General features: G+C 46.2%; 1 protein-coding gene across 1 annotated transcript in view; it reads right to left on the bottom strand.

The window, feature by feature from the left end:
* CFAP58 (cilia and flagella associated protein 58) overlaps nucleotides 1-23,967 on the bottom strand; it is a 295,728-nt gene extending 271,761 nt beyond the window's left edge. Inside the window, exons 1-2 of the mRNA XM_029610343.1 lie at nucleotides 23,769-23,967; nucleotides 12,350-12,506 (exon numbers count right to left, since the gene is read on the bottom strand). Coding sequence (XP_029466203.1) covers nucleotides 12,350-12,506; nucleotides 23,769-23,950 — 339 coding nt within the window. The 5' untranslated portion in view covers nucleotides 23,951-23,967. The remainder of the gene's footprint in view (nucleotides 1-12,349; nucleotides 12,507-23,768) is intronic.
* Nucleotides 23,968-24,588: the final 621 nt, after the last annotated feature.

Genomic DNA, 24,588 nt, shown 5'->3' with positions numbered 1-24,588 from the left:
TTGACTTAATAACTGGAGAGAGCACAAAAAAGAAATCTACTGCAACAGAATTTAACTTTCAAAAAGGTGACTATGATAAAATGAAGAAAATGGTTAGGAAAAAACTGAAAGGAGAAACTGCAAAGGTTAAGATAACATGGATGTTGTTTAAAAATGCCATCTTGGAAGCCCAGGCCAGATGTATTCCACGCATTAGAAAAGGTGGAAAGAAGGCTAAACGACTACCAGCATGGTTAAAAGGTGAGATGAGAGAGGCTATATAATAGCTAAAAAAACATCTTTCAAGAAATTGAAAAGGAATCCGAATGAAGAAAACAGGAAACAGCATAAGTACTGGCAAGTCAGATGCAAAGCATTGATAAGGAAGGCAAAGACAATTTGAAAAGAAGTTTGCCATAGAAGCAAAAACTCATAATAAAATCTTTTTCAGGTATATTTGAGGTAAAAAACCTGTGAGGGAGTCAGCTGGACCATTAGACAATCAAGGAGAAAAAGGGGCACTTAGGGATGACAAAAGCCATAGCAGAAAGACTAAATGAATTATTTGCTTCGCTATTCACTGAGGAAGATGTAAGAGATATACCCATGCCAGAAATGATATTCAAAGGTGATGATTCAGAGGAACTGAATCAAATCTAAGTAAACCTGGAAAATGTACTAGAACAAATTGACAAACTAAAGAGTAACAAATCACCTGGACCAGATGGTATATATCCCAGAGTGCTGAAAGAACTGAGAAATGAAATTATGGACCTGCTATTGGAAATTTTTAAACTATCAGTAATATCATCTATGGTAACTGAAGACTGGAGGGTTGCCAATGTAATGCCAGTTTTTAAAAAGGGATCAAGGGGTGACCCAGGAAACTACAGACCAATGAGTCTGATGTCTGTGCCAGGCAAAATGGTAGATACTATCATTAAAAAAAAGTTGCTGAACATACAAACAAACATGATTTTATGGGACAAAGCCAAGGGAAGTCTTGCCTCAAAAATTTGCTACATTTTTTTGAGAGCATAAATAAGCATATGGATAAAAGTGAACCATTTGATACAGTGTATCTGGATTTCCAGAAAGTATTTGACAAAGTCCCTCATGAGAGACTTCTTAGGAAATTAAAAAGTTATGGGATAGGGGGCAGTGTCCTACTGTGGATTGCCAATTGGTTAAAAGACAGAAAACAGACTAGGGCTAAATGGTAAATTTTCCCAATGGAAAAAGGTGAATAGTGGAGTGCCCCAGGGATCAGTTCTGGGACCACTGCTTTTTAACATATTTATAAATGATGTGGAAATGGGAACAATAAGTGAGGTGATCAAATTTGCAGATGATACAAAATTATTCAAAGTTATTAAATCACAAAAGGATTGTGAGAAATTGCAAGAGGATGAAATGGTAAACAAAATTTAATGGGGACAAGTGCAAAGTGATGCACTTAGGGAAGAGTAACCTAAATTATAGCTACACAATGCAAGGTTCCACATTACGAGTCACCACTCAGGAAAAGGATCTCGGCGTCATCATTGAAAATATGTTGAAATGTCTGCCCAATGTGCAGCAGCAACCAAGAAAGCAAATAGAATGCTAGGGATTATTAGGAAAGGAATGGAGGATAAAACAGAGAGAATGTCATAATGTCTCTGTATCGCTCCATAGTGAGGCCACACCTGGTGTACTGTGTGCAATTCTGGTCACCGCATCTCAAAAAAGATAATAGTTGTATTTGGAAAGATACAGAGAAGGGCAACCAAAATGATAAATGGGATGGAACAGCTCCCCTACGAGAAAAGGCTAAAGAGGTTAGGGCTGTTCAACTTGAAGAAGAGGCAGCTAAACGGGGATATAATAGAGATCTGTAAAATCATGAATGGAATAGGACAGGTATAGACTGAGAGTCATCTGAGAGGATAAGGACCCCTTGGTCTATGGGGACACATTCTACTTGAGAAAGCCTGCAGCCTGAGATGGGAACAAAGGAGAAGAAGGTTTTTCCCGTTTGTTCACCAGAACCTGGACACAATAAGGGGGTCTTGGTGGGAGCCTGAGAGGGAGACGTCTCGTTGGCACTGTGTCCAAATATTGAGAGAAGAACTGTGAGTGACATTATCAGAGAGTTTTTATGAACTGCCAAAGAAGCTGCTGCTGTTTGGGGATTTTTTTCTCCCTTTTCATTGCCTTTTTCTGGACTCTTATTCTCCGAGGATTTCCAATACATTTTTTCTCTTCTATTTTGGAACAAGTTGTTGGGTGTGGCCGGCCGTTCTTTGGTGTGAGATTCCCCTTCGGCCCTATAGCATGCCCTATCCCCCCACTGGATGAATTCTGATCCAGATCCGCAGTCCGTTTTCCGTAACCATGACAAGTGGAGGTTACAAATAGAAAGACAGTGAAATGGATGTGGCAATAAACTGGAAGGTCACCGAAGATCTTGGAATGGGGATCATGTGAATGTGAGAAGGGATGTGGAAAACCAGGCAGGAAAAACTGAAATGAATGAATAGCGGGTACATTTCACTTCTAGAAGAAAGACTAATGATGCAATAACTATTTCATTTAACAAATACAATAATGATCAGAGGTTTTGTTGTAGAACCGATAAGAAATGAACATGTCAAGTACTATATACTGAAACTGTGTCATATATATATTTTTTTTCCTTTCATTTCTAATATGTCAAAACATATGATATACATATTTTTGACTTATTAGAAATGAAATGACATTATTGAGATAAGAGATGTGAAGCAGCGGCGGGGGGCAGATTCAAGATAATATGAGGGAATGGTAGAGTTGTGACAGCAAATCAAGAGCAGGAAATTAAGAAAAGGTGAAAGTGATACGCTTTGTTGTGGATGGCTTGAGTTTAGCATAATAAAAGGATGAATCCGAATGCTGAAATATGTGAAAAGCCAAGATATGGGAGGTGATCCCAGGAGCAGGGTGCAAAGAAAACATTCTGAGTGCCATCTGCATAAGTGTAACACCCAAACCCAAAAGAAGAGACAAGGACACTCCCTGGACATGTGTTAAACAAGAAGATGTTAGGACCAAGGATCTATAGAGACCAGGAATCCTATAAAGAGATGTCAGTTTTCAAATGCATATATGAAGGCAAAACAGTGCTTTATCTGCAGAACTGGTGCCTTTGAGTCTGCGTGTACATTTATGTGCACGTATTAATTATAGAGGGAATTTTCAAACAATTACATGGAGATTGCTTGCATAAAAATAGCTTATACACACGTGAGCAGCATGTACATCTGTATATGCTATTTAGAAACTTTGAGAGTACGTGTGTATTTGCAGTATCGTGTGTAAACATGAACAGATGAAAAATGGGTGGGTTAGTTGGTATGGATGGACAGACTAGATAGGCCGTATGATCTTTTTTTGCCACCATGTTTCTATGGCTTATGGGTATTCTGGGACAGTATGTGCCATTACAATTTCAGAAGTTATCCATACATTTTTACACCTGCTAATTGAAATCAAACTTGTCATTTGTCTGCAGTTTTTGGGTGGGAGGTCTATGGGGTGATGGGAGTTCAGGATGAAGTGCTGAAAGGCCCAGGTAAGTAATTTCTCCAGATGGACTCAGGACTAGTGGGATGTACCAAAGCTACTTCTGAACAGGGTGGGAGGCAGCCCATGGTCCTGTCAACACCGCACATACAAAGGCTGCTTCTTCCTGGGCCTGCACATCCAGATGATAAACCTGGAAAAAATTTGTAAGGATGACCATGTCACAGCTCTCAGATATCGACTGGTGACAACAATCTAACCTCTGCCCATGACACTGCCTGAGCCCTAGTGGAATGAGCCTTATCCTGAGTGGAAAACTGCTATCCAGCATCCACATACATGGCCATGACCACTTCCTTAATCCAACGAGCTATGGTAGCCCAAGAGGTTGAGCACCCTGCTTACTCCCGCCATGGAGAACAAACAGGCGATCCGTCTTTCAAAAAGACTCGGAGACCTCCAGATACCTCATGACAAGCCTCTTGACATCCAAGGGTCACAGGAGGTGATACTCCTCCACATCCCTGACCTTATCCAAGGATAGCAAGGAAATGGACTGCTTCAAATGAAATTCCAAGACCACCTTAGGCAAGAAGGATGGAGTCACCCAAAGGAATGGCTCCCGGCAAGACAGGGCCTGCAGCTCGGAAATTCAATGCGCAGAACATATAGCCACCAGGAATTCTGTCTTCAAGGTCAACAGCAGTCAGAAAGTAGGGCACGCCAAGGAAATCCAGCAGCAAATTAAGACTCCACAATGGAACCGATAACCTCAAGGGAGGCCAAAAATGCTTAACTCCCTTCAAAAAACAGGTCACGTCAGGATGAGATGATAAGGAATCACCATTCACTGGGTCTCTGAAACAGGCAAGAGCCGCAAATTATACCTTCAAGGAATTAACGGCCAATCCTTTATTCAACCCATCCTGCAAAAAGTTCAGATGAGCGGGATCTTAACTGAACAAGGAAGAATACCTCGTTCCTCTCACCAGGCCTCAAACACTCTCTAACCTCGCATATAGGCTAAGGAAGTGGAGAACTTTTGAGCGCAGAGTAAGATGGCAATCACCGCAGAAGAATATCCATGCTTCAACAAGCAAGACCTCTCAAGGGCCAGACTGTAAGACAGAATAGAGTCAGATCCTCATGAAGTATCAATCCCTGCTGCAACGTGTGACGGAAGACGAAGGGGGTCTCAACAAGGAGTCTTCACAGATCTGCATATCACAGATGCCTGGGCCAGTCTGGTCCACCAGGCGTACTGGCCCCTGTGGCCTTTGACCTTGCAAATTATCCTGCCCATCAAGAGCCATAAGGAGGAGGAAAGGCATAAAGCAACTTGTCTTCTGGCCAGACCTGTACGAGAGTATCTATGCCTAGGGACCACGGATCTCTTCTGCGACTGAAGAATCGAGGAACCTTTGCATAGCGAGAAATCAGCAGGTCTAGGAACGGAAAGCTTCAGCAATCCACTATCAGCTGAAATGAATTGGCTGGCAACACCCATTCTCCTGGGTCCAGATTCTCCCTGCAGAGAAAGTATGCTCTTATGTTGTCTTTTCCTGCAATGTGTGAGGCCGATATCGTCTGTAGGTGTCCCTCCATCCATTCCATAAGTTGGTATATTTCCTGTGACACTTGCTGGCTCTTGGTTCCCCCCGGCGACTGATGTAGGCCACCATCGTCACGTTCTCAGACATCACGCAGACCGCTTGATCCTGCAGCCTGTGACTAAACTGCAAACTTGCCAACTGGACTGACCAGGCTTCCATACAATTGATGTTCCAGAGGAACTCTTCAGCATTCCAATGTACTTGGGCTGTCAGCTCCTGACAGTGAGCTCCCCAACCCTGGAGACTTACATCTGTTGTGAGTACCAGCCAGGCTGGGGAGGACAAGGAAACTCCCTCTCTCAGATGAGCTTCCTGCAACCACCACTGGAGGTGAGAGGAGATTTCCATTGGCAACTTGAGCCGAACCGAATAGTCCTGAGACTGCAGGTTCCAACAAGACAGCAGTGAGCACTGAAGAGGACACATATGCACCTTCACCCACGGCACCACTTCCAGGGTTACTGCCATCAAACCGAGCACTTCTAGTTAGGACCCACTGTCGGGCACCTGAGACATCAATTTCTGAAACCAAACTTCCGGCAGGAAAACATTTCCCTGCCCTGTCTCAAACCGAACACCCAGATACTCCAATGACTGAGGTGGCTGAAGACTGCTCTTGGCTAGGTTCACCACCCAACCGAGCTCCTGCAACAAGAAGATCACCTTGTATATAACTAGGTGGCTCTCTTCCTGAGACTTGGCTCAAACCAACCAGTCATCCAAGTATGGGTGCACAAGATACTTTCTCTTTGTTGCATTCGTGCCTGTTCTCGCCCTTGCTCCACCCTCTCTACCTTTGTGGCGACTCCCTTCGGCTCTGACAGATAGATGCTGCCGCGGCTTCTCCTCGCCACTTCTCCCCAGAATCCCCGGGCTGGCCTGACGCTGCGAATCCGCCATGTTCCTGATGACATAAGGGCGCGCGCGCGCGCACCAGAGTTTGTACCAGCAAGGGCGCGAATCTCGGGGGCATCCCCCCATAGTGACGTCATCCGCTTCCAACTTAAAAGGTCTTCGTTTGCTACTATGAATCGAGTTAGCAAGGAGGAAACTTCTCTGCTGCTCTGCCTCCACAAACTTACCAAGGGGTACCCGCTCCTCGGGGGCCCCACTCTCTCTTCTTGATTTCAGACTGCTAAGATGGGATCCGGTACTCGCTCCTCGAGGGCCTACATCCCTGAGTGCTCAGAAGACTCCTTACTGCCTGGAAGCGATCGCAGACGTGAACACTGTGAGTTCTATTACAGTTAGGAATCGGTACTCGCTCCACGAGGGCCTATGTTCCTAATTTCTGAAGACTCCCTTCGGTCTAAGACGTTATCGCAGGTACGGAGATTGTGAGTTACTATTGCAGATAGGAACCGGTACTCGCTTCACGAGGGCCCATGTTCCTAAAACCCTTCATAGACTCTCTTCTATTTCAGAAGCTATCGAATACCTATATCTGGTACATTACTATTTCATATTGCAGATAGGAACCGGTACTCGCTCCACAAGGGCCCATGTTCCTACAACTCTTCCCAGACTCTCTTCTATTTCAGAAGCTATCGCATACCTATATCTGGTACATTACTATTTCATATTGCAGATAGGAACCGGTACTCGCTCCATGAGGGCCTATGTTCCTACAACTCTCCAAAGACTTTCTTCTATTCCATAAGCCATCCTCATACACAGATATTGTGAGTTCTTATTCCAGACTGCATATAGGAACCAGTACTCGCCTACAGCTCTTGTTCCTGAATATACTGAAGACTCTCTGTTGCATAGAAGCCATTACAGATATCTACAATTGTGAGTGTATCATCTACTACTGGTTATGTATCCAGCATACCCTGTCTACTCACTACCTATAGTCTCTCTCTACAACTCAGCAACCCAGAGATCACGGTTCCAGTATTTGAGGGACTTCAGACCTGCTGGGCACATCAACTCACTACTGCCACCTCTGGTGGTTCTACTTCCTGTCTAATAAAGAACTATCTGAGTTTGTCTCCATATTCCAGCCTAGCCGGTGGTCCCTCTCAGGATATCCTCCTGGGGGCGCTGTGATCTGCCATCGGCCCAAGGATTCACCAATTTCCACTAAGTGTTTATTCCTTGCACTACTAGAGCAGTATCATACGGACACCGTGGGAGCCAACCCACAACAGATCATCGACCCCGCCTACGGAGTATAACAAATTACTATCTCCTCCCCTGGCGGCGTGATCAATAACAGATTGCTAACTCCTCCCCTCGGGGGAGCTGGTCGACAACAGATTGCTTACTCCTCCCCCTTGTGGGAGCTGGTTGATAACACTCTTCTCAACACTGCTGCTACTACCACCATAACCTTGGAAAACCTTCTGAGGGCGGTGGCTAGACCAAAAGGCAGCACCCAAAATTGATAATAGCACCCCAACACCACAAAATGCAGAAAATGTTGGTGTTCCAACTGGATGGGAATATGAAGGTAGGCCTCGAACAGATCCAGGGAGGTCAGAAATTCCACGACTGCATGGCTATTATCACAGGGCACAAGGTTTCCATGCGAAAATGAGTCACCCTCAAATGACGGTTGACACTTTTGAGATCCAGGACGGGATGAAAGGAACCCTTCTTCTTGGGCACAACAAAATAAATGGAATATCGCCCCATATTTTCTTGAGACATGGGCACAAGAGCCACAGCCCTCAGCCTGAGGAGCCACAGAAGCATAGATTCCACTGCCTGCTTCTTCTGTGGGGAGTGGCAAGGAGACACCATGAACATGACCTGAGGAATACTGCGAAATTCCAGCACATATCCTTTTCATATTACCTCCAGAACCTACTGATCCGATGTGATCTTGACCCACCTCTGATAAAAAAAGAGAAAGGCATCCCCCTATCTCATGTTTCTGAAGATGGATTGGCAAACCTTCATTGGGAAGCTCTGGAAGTTCCATCACCCAAGCCTACTCCTCTCTTGGGCGTCTGGGACTAAAGGACTGAGACCTACCGAAAGGCCGAGTCCTCTAAAAGGTCGACCCTCTGTAGGGAAAAACCGCTTAGAACCCCAGAGTCAACCCCTCATAGCAAAGGGGCACTGAAACTGCATCTTATCCTCCAGCAACCGAGGAACTGGCGATTCTCCCCACTTACTGGCCAGTTTCTCCAACTCGCTCCCAAACAATAGTGAGCCTTTAAAAGGCATTTTTGTAAGATTAGCCTTGAAGGCTGCATCAGCTGACCAATTTCTCAACCATAGTTGATGCCTGGCTGCCATCACCGAAGCCACTCCTCTGGCCGAGGTACGGACCAAATCGCAGTCTGCATCCACTAAAAATGTGGCAGCGGGTTCCATAACTGCTCTGAATTCACTCCAGAATCATCAACTTCCTGAGAGAGAAGCAGACAAGATCGTGCCACAAGGGCACAACAGGAAGCTACTATAAAGTCATTACCACTACCTCAAAGGCTTGCTTAAGGATAGCCTCAATCCTCCTATCATGCACATCCTTTAAGGCCATTTCTCCCTCCATGGGGATAGTTGCTGCTTAGAGACAGCACAGACCAGCATATCCACTTTGGAAAAATGCAAACGCTCTCTCACAGCTGAATCCAGAGGGTACAGGCCTTCCAATGTCCGACCCACTTTAAAATTATCCCATTCAAGATCAATCAATTCCTGAATGGCATCCATAACAGGGAAAAAAACAAGAGGCTTTAGGCAAGGAAACCAAAATGGGATTCTCCTTTGGCTCCAACAAGAAATCCGTACCAGGAACACCCAGCATCTTCAAGGTCTGGGAAATCAGGCCTGACAGCATCTCTATGAAAGAACCGTAACATGGTCCGATACGGTTCCAGTTCGGAGGAATTTCCCCATCTTCAAGAGAACCAGGATCTGCCTCATCATCAGTGGCATCTTGGTTCCTGTCGGGAATACCTGCAGCGAACCAAGGCATGTCCCGGTGCTTAACCATAGGACTGGAAGAGGGAGGAACCACTGGCTGAGGGTCCGACCTGACAGGATTGGGTGAAGTTGAGGACTGTGCCTGAAGAAAGGCTTGTAAACCCTAAAAAAACTGCACCCAAAAAAAGTCCAGGAGGCACTGGAGTGGAACTGGCATTGCCAACGGAGGAGCCAGTAAAGACAGTACTGAGGTCCAGCATACCTCCCGTCAGAGCCAAAATCAGACCATCCTCAGGATGGGAGGATCCAGGCTTAGCGAAGTCCAAGAAAGACAACTCTCCCTGAGTGTCCAAAGAGCGTTAACACATGTTAGAGGTCAGGACAGACTGAGAAGCCCGAAGATCAGGCAACACAGAGAGAAAGGCACTTAGGTTTCTTGTTCACAGACGCCGTAGTGCAATGGTGAACGTGCATCCAAACGGCTCGCACTTAAAAAATTTATGCCCACAAAACTTAGGCACTTCAAAAGTAAGACACTTCAAAAGTAAGTTGTAAGCATGATGGAACATCCATCATGCTTACAACTTTGTGCGTGCAAAAGGCGCGCCCAAAACTGAGCACACGTGTGTGCAGAGCTGACACACTGCACACACCGACATCTTGCAGAGGCCAGTAATGCATGCACAAAAGCACATGAACAGGCTGCCACGGCCTACCATGCGGTGCGCGGGCAAAAGGCCTAACTGTGGGGCCAAGCCCACCGGGGCTGCTCAACCCGCCAGGCTGTCCAGTTCTAACCCCCATGGGAGTGAGAACGATGTCGGAATGGTGCATCGAGCACGGAGACCAGAGGAAGTCCTAGAAACCCCTCTATTTGTCTCTGTTTCTTAAGGTAAAAAATCATCTTTCTTTTTTTAAACCTTTCCTGAGCTCAGCTCTTACCAGCTGAGTACAGAGACGGTCTCTGGCTGCGGGGGGAGAGGGCATCTACCGTCACCACCGCTCTCGGCCTCCTGCAACCGCTGCCTTTAAGCTGTACAATCAGCTAAGTCCACGCCGGGAAACTCAGCAGCCAGACCAAGGCACACATCTGAGGGACCACAGAAATCACCTCAGGAATTCTCAACTGGGGGAGGGACCATCTGGTATCACCGCAGGAGAGTGGGACTTTTCCTTCTTAATTTAAAATTTTCCTTCCAAAATCTGAAGCAATCCCCATAGGGAGATGCATGTCCACCAACTGCTGGAGATGGAGAATACTGTCAAGCTGAGGTCACTGCAGGAATATATATACTGTGACGTCAGCTTGCTCCATCTCCATCTGCTGGCAGGGGAGCACAACCCACTGGTCCTGAGTCCATCTGTCTACACGCTAGGAAATGTTAGTTTTAATTTGTTTTCAGCAAATAGTGCACAAGTTAGGGATGTGCACAGACTTTGCACCCAGGTGGGCAACTAAAACTTGCCCCCACTATGCATTGTGCATAAGGATACATTTAATACATAAAGACAGATGAGGAGAGAAAAAAAAATTCTTTCATGAAACAAAGTACCTCTAAATTTCATTAACATCATCTTTGTAGCCAGACCCGGATGATCCCTTTAATAATGCTCTGCACAATGACACTTCCTCAGAAACATAGGACATTGGGGTGAATACGCAGGTCTGGCTACAGCTATTCAATTTCCAAGGATTGAATCTTTTCTATCCCAATTATTATAGCAAAACAATTGGTGTCTCCTTTTCTCCCTCTTTAGGTGTGTTTGATAGTCAGAAAGACCTCTTCCAAGAGTGTGCAGAGGAACATCATCACATGAACTGCATCATGGGAGTGTGAGGCTCTCAGAACCAAGATGTCTGTCCTATCTCATTTAATTCCCTTTACATTTTTTAATCAAACATAACATCAGTAATTTAACAAGGTACCTGAGAAAGCTAACAAAAGAGACCTTTCATTAGGCTTTATATGTTAAACTTGTAGACATCTTAAAAACTCAAGAGGGCCTCTTTCATAAAATTTTACCTGGGTGACTAAGCAGACTTTGCCTGAGTGATTTTTACCCGGGTAAAATCAGGTGCTGAATATTTCACTCCTCCTCTGTGGGTAAAAATATCCACACTGTGAAACAGAAGGGGAGGGGAGGTGGGGGGGGGGGGGGTGAAGCCAACATACAATGTTCAGGATTTAATTTTGAAATAGTCATGCATGATTTATGGTGTCAGCCAGCCCCACATTTTCAAAGAGATACTACACAGGGAGTTTCTCTTTGAAAATGTATTTTCAGGCTCTTGAATGTTGCACTTGAGTGGGGTATTAAAAAAAAAATGTTTTACTGTACCCAATCTTTAAAGTCAATCAGCAGGAACCTTCTCATTTAATCGTCAACAACCAGAACCAGATGTGAATCCAGTGTCAGTCCTGTTCCTGCACACGAGTGCCCCTCCGGATGGCAGGCGCTACAAAACCTTCCTTCCAGGTGGGGGGAGCCAGGCTCCAGGTGGGAGTACTGGGTCTCCCGTTCTCTGATCTTTCCAAGGACCTCTCAGGTAGAGAGTCCCATCTTCAGCTCCTCCCCCCTGGCAAGAATGGCGAGCAAAAACACCTCCCAAACAAAAGGAAGAGAAATCTCTTCCTCAAAACCCCAACCAATCTTCTCTCATGAGAAGGAACTGGCTGTCCCCTCCAAGTGTGGCAGGGAGGGAACCTTAGCTCTTTTCCCTGACCTCCTCCGGGAAAGGGGAAAAAGCCTCCCAGAGGTGGGAAAACTCTCCAACTCTCTTCTCACCTGCACAGAGACAAAACTGTGCCTGACTGCTTGGGTACTGGACCAGGGAGGCTGTGGGCCTTGAAAATGGGAGCTCCAGACAGGGGACTGTCCTGAGCAAAACACCACACAGACCTATGCATCCTTCTGCAGCTATGCAGGTGGGAGGAGGTGCTGATTGGGAATGGCCTGCCCCCGCCCCACTTCCTACTCCCAGCCTGTGCTAGAGACACTAGGGGAGTCTCTACCCTGCCAGAGAAGAGCGCTGAATTAGCTCTACTTTACAGAAAGTGCTCACCTGGAATTCCGAACCTAAACAACAAGATTGGGCCAGACTGGTACCACTGGTGGCACTCTGACAACAGTGAGTACAAAGCTCCCTACAGGATTTAAAATGTACCTCCTCAAGGGAAACCTACTTAAGATAAGTACCAGCAGCAAGATTTAGCTATGTCTAGAAGTAGCTTTGCTAAACAAACTCCCTGACCATTTGGAGAAAAGGTTACAGTACAGTAAATACATTTCGGTGACCACTTCAGTGTTATCAGTGCTCAGAATGCATCCCATACCTGAGAAATTATGCGCTCTGCTTCATCTTTTGCCTTCTCAGTCTCTTGCTGTTGAGTTAAGGCTTGAGTCAGTTCATCACGTAATTTCACCACATCTGCCAAATACCGGTCTCTCTCCTTAGTGAGATCGTCTTTCATTTTTAGCAAGTCGTTGACACTAAAACACACAGAATAACATCCACAAACCAGGTCATTGCTTCTGAGTTTTTTTCCCTCTCAGGTAAGTTATCAGTCTTGTCATTTTGCCCTTGATCACTTTCCATCTTTGAACCTCCCTCTTCCCTAGACGGTATGTCCAGACAGCTCTGTAGGATCCTTGCAGCCCAAAGGACACCTCTTCCAAGGCGTGCCCCTGAGTTGTGCTGTTTGGACACCACTGTAACATCAGGCATCTTCCCTCTTTACCTGGGCCTGGACGCATCACTTCCAGGGTGCACCCAGTCCCACACAGCTCTAACCAACAGGATCCAAACCTGCGACCTCCTCACCACAGCGTTACAGCCTGAACCTCGGGGCTGGCCTCCATCAGAGCCTTTTTTAAGCCATCAATGAGCCATTACACAGATTTTGCTCACAGTCCTATACAATCTGCTTTGTTAGTAAACTATCTGGTAGATATCCAGACCCTATTTATCAAGCATTTTTCCCCAAAGACACAAAATGGGAAAAACCTTTACTAAGCAGGCCCCACAGTAAGGGAATGTGCAGTCAGGGAGGGTAATTTTCAAAGGGACTTCTGTGGTGAAAGGACTGTTTTACCTGTAGAACTGGCCCTTTAGAGAATTGTTTGACTGCTACGTGGGTGAAATTACTTGCTTACACATTGGATGTGCAAACTTTAACATACATGGGAGTGGAGTCTGGGCAGAGTTGGGTCTTTTGCGCATACCTTTTGATTGTAAAACTATGCATGTAAATTCTCCTGGCCTAACCATATGCACCAAATAGCAGGTGTAAGGGTGTGTGAGCAGTTTTCCTGGACAATTTGCACAGAGAACTTACATGCAGTAATTTTGGTCTGAAAATCGAAGTGGCTTGGGCATACAACAGTCCGCAAATTTATGCAGGCTGTTATACTGTTGCCACCTTAAAAAGCACAATTCCCTGGCTTTTTGGGGGGCAACAAACAGTATATTTTTTTTCCCATATCAAAAACTGACCCTGCTTTTGATATTTCTCGCTTCTGTGTTCAGAGTTTGCTGTTCTTGCATTCCTGCAACACAAGTTATTTCCGGAGAAACTATTTTAATTAAACACGATCTCCAGGGAAAAAAGTAATTTAGTAAAAATGAAACCCTTGTGTTTTCTATGTAAGGCTGTTCTATTGCTTTTGGGTGATAAAAATCACTTTTTAATATACTCAGGTACTGCTCAGTAAGAACATGTTGGCATTTAGATGAAGCTTGCTCAGGCCCACATTGGTTCTGGAGAAATATGCAGGACATATTGAATAATCCAGTGAGCAGGAAAGTTACCCGATAACTTTACATAAATACCCAGCAGAACATATCCCAATAAATCTTCCCCCAAATAAAGTTATTTGGGTAACTATGAGACAGGTATTTTTCCAACCAAGCGTAGTCAGGTAACTTTGTCCAGGCAGTGCTGAATAATCAGTGAAACAGTGCCCAGGAATGCCCACAGCTCGGCTTCTTTGCCCGCAGGAAAATTGTTTGTGGGTGATGAGTTGCCCCACATAATGCAGCCGGGGAGGGAAGAGAAATATTCATACTAGAGCTATGTCCAAGTAACTCCAAAAATTACCTGGACAAACTCTTTGATTATTACCCTCTCGGATAATTTGGACAAAATTAGAATGTTGCAAGGTTTTTTGCCATACATTGGGTTTTTGAGATCTCCTAAGTCCCTTCTTCAGTGGTCTTAGGCCAATTCCTTCAGGCGATGACACCACCAAATGAAGCCCAACCCATTATCTGATGATCAATCTCAAGTAAATCAGCCCAAAAATTTACATTCTCTTCATCACCCTTTGTTTATGGGGAGGGACATTTTCAAAAGATTTTTACCCATGTAACTAAGTAGTTAATAGAGTATAACTGAGGGCTGAAAATTGAGAAATCCCCCACATGTGATTTATGGCAGAGATTTTACACCTGCTGAAAATCCAGTCCAAGGTCTGTGGGGGCTAATATTGTGGTGCTGGCCAAAATCGTCCAACTGGTCTGCCCAGCAAGTTTTTTTTTAAGGTGGTAACTGCCACTCCATGCAGACTACCCTCAAGCCTTCTGTTAAAGGTAGTTATCATCACTCTGTGAAGGCTACCCCCAAGCAGAAATGTTTCTTCATTTCTATTCTCTAGCCAGTAGGGATCCTCTGTTTGTCCCATGCCCTTTTGAATTTTATTACTGTTCTTGTCTTCACTACCTCTTCTGAGAAGGCATTCCATGCATCCCTAATGGAGGAAGCACTCTCGGATATTTTTGCTATTATATAAACATGGTTCATGCCTCATGTTTGAGGTTCAGCTATACCGGATGATAACCTATTGAGGAAGGATAGAGATGACAGAAAAGGGGAATGAGTAGCTCTTTCAGTCAAGAACAATACCAAACATTTGAAATACAGGCTAATTAGGGAAAGGAGGAAGCTTTGTGAGCTGTATTAAAAAATATGATGGCTCATCTACGTACACTGGTGTGGTCTACAGGCCTCTGATTCAAATAGAGGAACTGGACAGAGATCTGGCCAAAGACATACAAAAAGTGGGAAGGAAAGGCGAGATGCTGCCTGTGGTGATTTTAATCTGCTGGAAGTGGATTGGAATATCCCTTCTGAAGAATCTGCAAGAAGTAGAAAAATTTGTGGATGCATTTCAAGGGGCTCTGCTTGGTAAATGGAAATGGGACCCAAAAGGGCAGAAGCAATACTGGAGCTGATACTCGCAAATGGAGACAGTATCTCTAATGTCCAGGTAGGTGCCCACCTGAGCACCAATGATCATCAGAAGTTTGGTTTGATATAACAGCCAAGATGGAGAGAAGTCACATGACGATCAAAGTCTTGGATTTCAAAATAAGGACTTTGGTAAAATGGGAATGTACCTTGAAAAGGAACTAGAAAGCTGGGAGAAGATGGTTGACATGGAACAACAGTGGACCAAACTGAAAGGAGCTATAACAGCAACAAATCTTTATGTAAGAAAAGTAAACAAAAGTAAAAGGAATAGGAAACCGATGTAGATAGCTGGAAAAAAATAAAGGTTAAAAGATTAGCATTCAAAAAGTACAAAGAAACTCAAAAAAGGAACATAGGGAAGAATATCTGAAGAAACTGAAAGAGATGAGGAAAGAAATCAACTTGCAGGCCTCTCAAGCTGCTGACTGATTCTTGGTTCCGCCTTGACTGTTAAGTCCACTGTTGTCGCATTGTCTGATAGGATCTGTACTGGAATGCCACGTAACCTTGGCAGACAGGCAAGCACCGTTCTCATCTCTAACCAATTGTTAGGTCATGAGGCTTCTTGTTTCGACCACTGGCCCTGCGCCAACTGATCTTGCCACACCGCCCTCCATCCAGAAAGGCTTGCATCGGTGGTAACTATTAACCAATTCAGAATCTCCAATTCCACACCACGTTCAATACTGGTCAGCGTAAGCACCACGAAAGACTGTCCCCAGCTTCCCCCTCTAACGGATGAGGAAGATAAAACTCTTCCTATAACGGATTCCAGCAGGAGAAGAGCACCATGAAGAGGCAGCATATGTGCGAATGCCCAATGCATTAATTCCAATGTCGATGCCATTGAACCCAGATCTATAAATAGTCCCAGACCTTGAGCACCAAAAGCTCTAGCAGAAGCCTAATCTGACTCTCTAATTTCAGCAATCTCTCTCGGTGAGAAACACTCTCTCCGCTAGTGTGTTGAACTGAGCTCCCAAATACTCCAGAGTTTGTAAGAGGACTAAATGGCTAGTTGCTAGGTTCACCACTCATCCTACAGACTTCAAAGCACATTGTTACCTCAACAGAGGTCATTTGATTTCACATGAATAAGCCAGTCATCCAGATACAGATACACCAAAACACCCTCCTTTTGCAATATGGCTGTCCTCACCACCATCACCTTGGTGAAGTTACATGGAGTCATCGCCAGCGGAAGGGAAGGGCTCAAAACTGAAAATGTTCCTTTAGTACCATGAACCTCAGGAAACTCTGCTGCTCCAGCCTGATGGCTATGTGCAGATATGCCTCTATCAAGGCGACAGATGCCAAAAACTCTCCCTTGTGTACCGCCGCTGTGACGGACCTCAGAGTTGGAACTCAGAGTTTCCATGTGGAAACGGGGAACCTTGAGAGCTGCATTTACCTTCTTTAAATCCAATATCTCTTGAATTGGATACAGGGGCAAAAGAAATAGGATGTTTAACTTAAAATTGACCTCTGGCCACACTAAGGGGTAGATTTTCAAAGGGTTACGAGCGTAACATACGCACGTAACCCCCGAAAACCTACCCCAAACCCCCCTGCATGCGCCGAGCCTATTTTGCATAGGCTCGGCGGCGCGTGCAAGCCCCAAGACGCGCGTAAGTCGTGGGGCTTTCCTGGGGGTGTCGGGGGCGTGTCGGGAGGCGTGTCACGGCGGCACATCATCCGGGAGCGTTCCAGGGGTGTGACCGCGTGCGTGTTTCCTGCCCGGGGGCATGGCCATAGCCTCCGGACCAGCCCCCGAACCGGAACCTGGCGTGCCGGCAGCCGGCCCGAGCAGGCGTAACTTTGGGAATAAAGGTAGGGGGGTGTAGATAGGGCTGGGGGTGGGTTAGGTGGGGGGTGTAGATAGGGCTGGGGGGTGGGTTAGGTAGGGGAAGGGAGGGGAAAGTGGGGGGAGGCGAAAGGAAAGTTCCCTCTGAGGCCGCTCCAATTTCGGAGTGGCCTCGGAGGGAACGGGCAGCACGCGCCAACCCCGGATTTTATAAGATACGCGCGGCTATGCATGTATCTTATAAAATCCAGCGTACTTTTGTTTGCGCTTGGTACGCGAACAAAAATACGCGTTCGCGCTTTTTTATAAAATGTACCCCTCAGCATGTTCAGGGTCTGAGCCCAGGGTCTGAGCCAATAAACTCAGCAAGACATCTCTGTGAAAAAAAGAAAGATCTGAGCAGAGTCCAAAAGCGGCTCTCAATCATATACAATTTCTCCATTTTCTAGAAGTGAGAAAGCCAAATCCCCATTGAAATCCTCCAATGTATCATGATCCACACCCGCTTGAACATTACCAGGGATATCCTTCCTGAGGCATTTTCTCGCCATGACTAACAAATGGGATGCCCAAGCTGTTGCGTCGGAGGTGGACCCTTGGGCTGAGGTGGGGTTGACGCAACCCGTAGGCAAGGACCCACAGGTCCCCACCATCAGCAGGTGGAGTGGGCTGAAGCTAGAGACCGCTGGAACTTCACCTATACCAGCCCTCGTTCCCCTTGGGTTCAGCCTTTGGGTGCCAGGGCCGGCAGGACTTAGGTGGGCCTCAGAGTTAGCTAGGAATGGAAGGTGGTTCAGCCCAGATACAGCAGCCAGTAGATGGCGTAGTCCTATCCTGGACAGGAATCGGTACTGGAACTTGGACGCCAAAGGAACAAGAAATAGCTGGAGGCGCTCGAGCAAAGGAAGGCCTAAGCCTTGTAAGTCCATGTCCAGAGAATAGGCAAGGAGAGGCGTCACTGACAGGCGAGGATCGAAGTCAGCGCAAGTGGAAGTTGTGGCAAGTAATGTAGAACTCTGGACACAGAGGAGTCTATAGCTTAGTCATCCAAAGCAAGGGTCAGGACACTGAGAAGGCAGGTGTAGTCAATCAAAGCAATGGTCAGGGCACAGAGAAGGCAGGCGAAGTCAATCAAAGCAATGGTCAAGGCAAAGAGAAGGCAGGCGTGGTCAGGTGTAGCGGAGGTCCGGGGCTGGAGAGAAGCTGAAGAGTAGTAAGGCATAGCAGAGGTCCGGGGCTGGAGAGAAGCTGAAGAGTAGTCAGGCATAGCGGAGGTCCAGGGCTGGAGAGAAGCTGAAGAGTAGTCAGGCGTAGCAGAGGTCCAGGGCTGGAGAGAAGCTGAAGAATAGTCAGGCGTAGCTATGGTCAAATCCAAGAGTCAGTCCAACACATAGACGAACAGGAACGAGGAGAACAGGAACCGGAAACCATAGGAAACAGGTACACACGAAGACACAATTCTGGAATCAGCAACGAGTACTCGGAATACAAGGAGACCTGTTGCAAAGGCAATGCTATGGAGCAAGGCCTGAGCTTTTATACACTGAAGAGTCTGACTTCAGCATCCGGGTCCGCAGCCAGGATCCAGCCGCGGGCCCTTTAAAAGAACTAGTGATGTGTGTGCGCGCGCCTAGGAGGGGGCACAGTGCTGAATGCGGCAACTCTCCACGGGCCACATGGAGAGGCCCGACGAGCAGGAACATCTTGGCTGGCAACACTGGGTAGCATGGCAGGACCGGAGGCACTGGAGGGAACCTGAGGTCGGAGCTGGCGGCCCACCACCACCAGAAAAGAGGCGCCAGGCCCTGGAATCCATCTGAGAAGGTGAGAGGGCCGCGCCTCAGGGCTGCCGCGGGCGGCACGCATAACACAAGCATGTGATCCCTTCATAGTAGGTTGCTTCGCCTTTCCTGGGCACTCCTGCAGAAAGGTCTGTAGGACCTGGAAATATGTCACTCAGGAGGAGGAGGAGGATGGATCTATACCAGAGTCCACAGGCCCAACCTTGCTCTCTCCAACCTCTCTCAGGGAAACCTCTGCCCTCGGCAACAAGGGAGAACTGACCATTGCCTCTCATTCCTCTCCACACCCCCTCCAGAGACACCATAGGCTGAGGTGATGTCCCAACATGGAAATAAGCTGAGGTAGTAAAATTGCTTTGAGCATCTAAACAGCACTGACACAAACGGAAAGAGAGTGAGGACTGAATTGCTATCAGATGGCAAGCCTCACAGATAGAAAGGCGCTTGGACCTGTTTGTCCCTGGCACCTAGCTCTCCTGAGCTTTGGTTCTAGGTGGCCTCCTGTGTGCACACTAATGCCACCCGGACGTACACGAACATCCCTCCAGGACGCATGCAAATACGTGCTCAAGACTAGGTCGCAGTCGTATGTGCACAAGTACATGAGCAAATACGCATTCGTATAGGCCATGGTCATACGTGTGCAAGTACCTATGCAAATACACGCTCAGGTTTAGTTTGCAGTCTTATGCACACAAGTACCCATGCAAATACGCGCTCCAGTCTAGGTCGCAGCCTTACACGCACGAGTACCTGTGCAAATATGCGCTCAAGTACCTGCGCAAATAAGCACTCAAGTCTATGTTGCTGACATACATGCTCAAATCTAGGCCATGGCCTTACGCGCACAGGTCCCAGCTTATGCAACCGAAAATGCACACACGCCTAGCACGTGAGAAAAGAACCGCTGCAGTGGCCTACCACATGGCTAAGTAAAGCCTGCCTGCACCTTCAGTGCATTTAGGCCCAAATCCATTTAACATCCAGCACCGAAAATCATCAGCCTGAAGAGCTTCTCAACAGCTCAGGCCTCTTGACTGGCTGAAAATCCATGGAGACTGGAGTCAAGAGCCGCATCTTGCTAAACACACTTTGCGCATAATCAAATTAAAACTGGCAGAAGACCTCTACTCCTCTTCAGTGCAAGTGCCTCTCTGCGGGACAGGGAACTGCCAGCCATAGTTGAGGAGGGGTTTCCCCTGCCTCACCCGCCGACCCTGCTAGGGAATCGAAAATGGCCACCGTTTCCAAGGAAAGCCTCAGTGCTAGACCCTGTCATCGATGAAGCTTGTTTTACGGATGTGGTCATGCTTGACGCAGACCCCTGAATGCTTGCTGCATGCACACGCTGTTCCTCCCCGCACCCACGGCACCACCAGCACCTCAACGGCAAGCAGGGGAACAGTCACTCAGCACCACGGAGCCAACACCCGGTCTCCTCCGCAGGCAGGGAAGCTGCTGAAAAACCCCTTCGCTGAGCTCCCCAAGCTGCTAAGGTAGCTTCCCCACCTGGAACCTCGCTGCTGCACAGATTCCTCTAGTTCCTTGTTCTCTTTTTTTTTTTTTAACTCTCTGAGAACAAATATACACAGAAACCAATACTTTCCTTTGGTGCAAAGGTTCAGGTTCCAGGCACGCAGGCCACATGGCAGATCAGGAAAAAGCCAGACCCTTTTTTTTTTCTTCAAAACATTACCAAACTTCCCATAGGAACACAGAGCTGCTAGCAGAAAAAAAGAAAATCAGCCAAATTAAAAAAGGGACCGACTAAAAGAAAACAGCCACCCTGAGCCTGTAGCTGCCTCAGCAGCCTCGTGAAAGGGAGGGATCTGGACCACCAGATTTTCACCCCACGGAAGAAAGGAGCGAGCGTACAAAAGGGTCACCAACCCCCAGCTCGTCCACCTCGACCAGACAGAGGAGGACCCACTAGGACCCAAAAACCCCCTGGGAGGAAGGCTCCTAAATCCAAAACAGTCTCCTGATTGCAGAACTGAAGGTTTTGCACCATCTACCATCTGCTGGAGACAGAGAAATACTGCGGGACTGCAGGTGGCACACTGGGTTATGTACATTGTCAGTGAAACTTTCTCTTTTCTCTATCTGCTGGCAGGGAGGAAAAACCCAGGAGTCTGGACTGATCTGGGTACGTACAGGGAACCTATGTTAACTGGGGTAACCTGCCTGGAGTGGAGGTTACTATCCGTAACAAAAAGCATGGGGGTAACCTGCACAGAGCAGCAGTTATTCTTTAAAAAAACTTGCTGGGCCTCTTGGATGGACCATGTTGGACCTTTTTCTGCCGACATTTACTATATTACCATGTTTCTATAACTATTGCTAGCGTGGTGGACCCCACCAGTCATCACACAGGGCTGAGGATTCTCAGAGCCGTCCAGCCATGTCCTCTAGAAGACAGCAAGAGTCAATGAGGGAGGGCTAAATAGAGGGATAAAATTAACGGAGAGTAAAAACAGTCAATGAATTTTATAATGAGAAATACAAATTGCTAGAGGGAGTAGTGCATGAAAAAGGATTCTCTTCCTTATCTGCTAAATTTGAGAACAATATTGTATCTGAAGTTACTCATTTCCTTCTGAAATGCCTTTGTTCCAAAGAAAAATAAAGTATCCTTATGGAAATACAGTATTTAATGTTAGGAGACCTACTTTTAGCAGGGATAATTTTCAGTTTCCCCTTGAAGGTTGCAGAGCTCTGGGCTTGCAAGCTCATTTTCAAAGGGAATTCTCCCCCCCGCAGTTTCCCTGGGACTCTGCGCCCGCTATTTGTGTGGCTCAGCTCTACAAGGAAAAGTGCTCATGGGAGGTTGAAAATCAAATCCCCAAATGTACTTTTATTCAGTAACCTCCCCCAGCCAGGCTGGGTAATTTTCAAAAGCCTATTCTATATGGGTAAATGTGTTGAACCGCATAAAACGCTTTCCTGCATGGCATGCACCCATTTCTTCTGCCTCTGTTTTCCACTTGTATAATGTGTATCTGTGCATTTAACTTAGGGGCTTAGATACGCAGGGGGTCATTTTCAAAAGGATATGTACGTGTAAAAGGGGGTTTTACACGCAAAAATTGACTTTTGAAAATTGCTATTTTTACGTGCTTAATTCCTTTGAAAATTCACTCCATAGGGCTGAATATTCAAAAGGTTTGATGTCCGTAAATAGTCTAGGCGCATGTAAATGTGCTTTTGAAAATTGCTACGATATATGCTACCTTTACATGCTCAACTCCTTTGAAAATTCACCCCTTAGACACCAAATGGGGAAAACCCTCTGGCGTACCTCTGACCCTTAATTAATGCTGTTGAAGTTCATTTGAATACAGTGGTTTTACTTATTTCCATAAAAAGGGGGCTATGTGGTAAGATACTTTTGGGGGCAGTTGGCCTTCTAGATGCAAAGTTATAAAAGCGCATTTAACAGGCATACTTTGTAGCTAATTTCAAGCATTAGCTAGGTTAAAGTACCCACGTACAAAAGAGATGCATCCTTTGCACCTGTTCTTTGTGCATGAGGCCGAGCAGAGGTAAAATAGCAGGCATGCATTTGAAAATCAGATGCACGCACACTGCTATCCTCAGGCGGACCTAAACATGCCCCTAAGTCTGCTGCCTTTTAACCTAGCTAAGAGATCATGTGCCCTGGAAGTCCAGGCAAGCTATTTGCTCGGTGAAAGAGTGCAATTTTCAGTCGAGCTACTTTACGTGGGTAAACAGCTTTGAACATTTCCCCTCCCCATACGTTAAGGAGCAGTAAAAGGAGAAGTCGGGAGGTCCATATTCAGACATGGTCCGGATAACAAAGTTGCTAGGTAAGTGCCAGATGAGTTAGCCGGCTAAATGTTTCTGAATATGGACCTCCTGAATATGGACCAAATTGTATGAAGATGTTAAATAACCAATGCACCATACACTTGTCTGTGAACATCTCAATGTAAGATGGCCTACAAATGTGATCAGAGAGGGCAATTTTCTGAGCCACTTCCGCAGGTAAAGAGCAATGTTAATTGGCTGTCTGAACCCTGCCGTTCTTCAATACAGCGAAAAGCACGCATTACTCCAAGCCGCGTTGGTAGGAGGTGCTCCCGGGGTCCTGCCTCGGGCGGGGTAGAAAACCAAGGCGTGTCAATTTGGTTCTCAAATCTATACGCGATATTTTCTGCAGAAAACGTACCCACAGAAAAACACAGGTGCACATGTCCACAGATACTTTGTACGCAGGGCACACTTCACAGTGAAAGGACGCACGAATTTTCTCTTTGAAACTGGTTGCAAAGTCCTGTCCCGGTGCAGAGAGTTTGAAAGTTGCCCTCATATGAATCTGAAAAACCACCAATACAAAATGGGTCACAAAAAAGAAAAAAAATCCATAATGGCATAGGCGGCAATTTTCAGAAAGGCCCACAGGCCTGAAAGTTAATTTTCAAAGGGAAACCCAGCGGGTTTCCCTTTGAAAATTTAGAGCAGTGCCAGTGCACCTACGCAAAGTACACAGGAGGCTTTCAAAATGAAAGCCCCGCATGTACTATCCCTCCCCCGCCTTGCGCCGGCCCCTTGTTTATTGCAGGGAAAAGTACCCGTGCTGTTACCGGTGATGAAGGGGGTGGGGAGCAATCTTCAAAAACCCCATTTCCGTGAGTAAAACACCGTTTTACCTGTGAGAACTGGCTTGCAGACTTGCCCTCTCTAAGGACTGACTAAAATGATCGCGTTGAAACATTTAAACACAATCGATGACACTATCGTGTTGCTAACTGCTTTTGGCACGAACTGTCTTCCTTTTCTGGAAGGCGCTCCATTCAGCCGTCAGCTGCACACGCTGCACTGACAGTGGCGCAAAGCACTTACATAGATTTTGAGGGGGAAAATAAAGAGAACCCACCTAAACTCTTGGTCCATTGACAATCCAGATCCTTGTTCTACCAGTTTAGTCAGGTTATATATTTCCTCTTTCAGCGTCTGTATCGTTTCCTTTGCTTTCTGTTCCTTTTCATAAGCTCCATCCACCATTTTCCAGGCCTTTTCAATTTCCTGGCGAGAAATCATGTGAGTGCAGTAAAACATCCAAGCAAATAGCTCAAGATAATCTAAATAACCAAAAAAACAGGAAAACCTTGTGACATGCTGATTCTTCGGTCAATTTATGTACAGGCTGATTCAGTACAATTTGCTAGCAGTTTAGCTCAGATCCAAAAATGAGCACTTTTCTGCACATGCTGTGCATTAGGAGCCTGATATTCAAATGCCAGCTAGCTTATCCAGCTAACGTTTGGGTGGGCACTGGCAGATAATTTATTTGGTTAAAGTAGCGATATTGGGCCCGATATTGAAAGTGCATTCAGTGCTCGATAGCCGGATAAATGGGACTTATCCGGCTATCTAATGGGCCGCTCAATATCTGCAGCTGCTAGATAACCAGATAAATCACTTATTCGGCTATCGCTTAGCCAACTTGAAAGTGGACAGGCAGTGGACGGATAACTTATCTGGCTAAGTAGCAATATTTAGTCTTAGCGGGTAAGTTATACCTGGCAATGGGCAGGTTTAACTTAGCCCGATATAACTTATCTGGCTAAGTAGCGGCTTGTACGGGGATATTCATAGACACAGTCATGCCACTAAATATCCCTTGTAACTTAGCCGGATAAGTCATATCCGGCTAAATTACTTAAATGGCCACCTTTTAATTTTGGGCTCATTGA

The sequence above is a fragment of the Rhinatrema bivittatum genome, chromosome 7, assembly GCF_901001135.1.
Source record: "Rhinatrema bivittatum chromosome 7, aRhiBiv1.1, whole genome shotgun sequence".
NCBI lineage: Eukaryota > Metazoa > Chordata > Amphibia > Gymnophiona > Rhinatrematidae > Rhinatrema > Rhinatrema bivittatum.
Note: the sequence above shows the minus strand (reverse complement) of the source record. Positions and strands in the feature narration are given on the sequence as shown.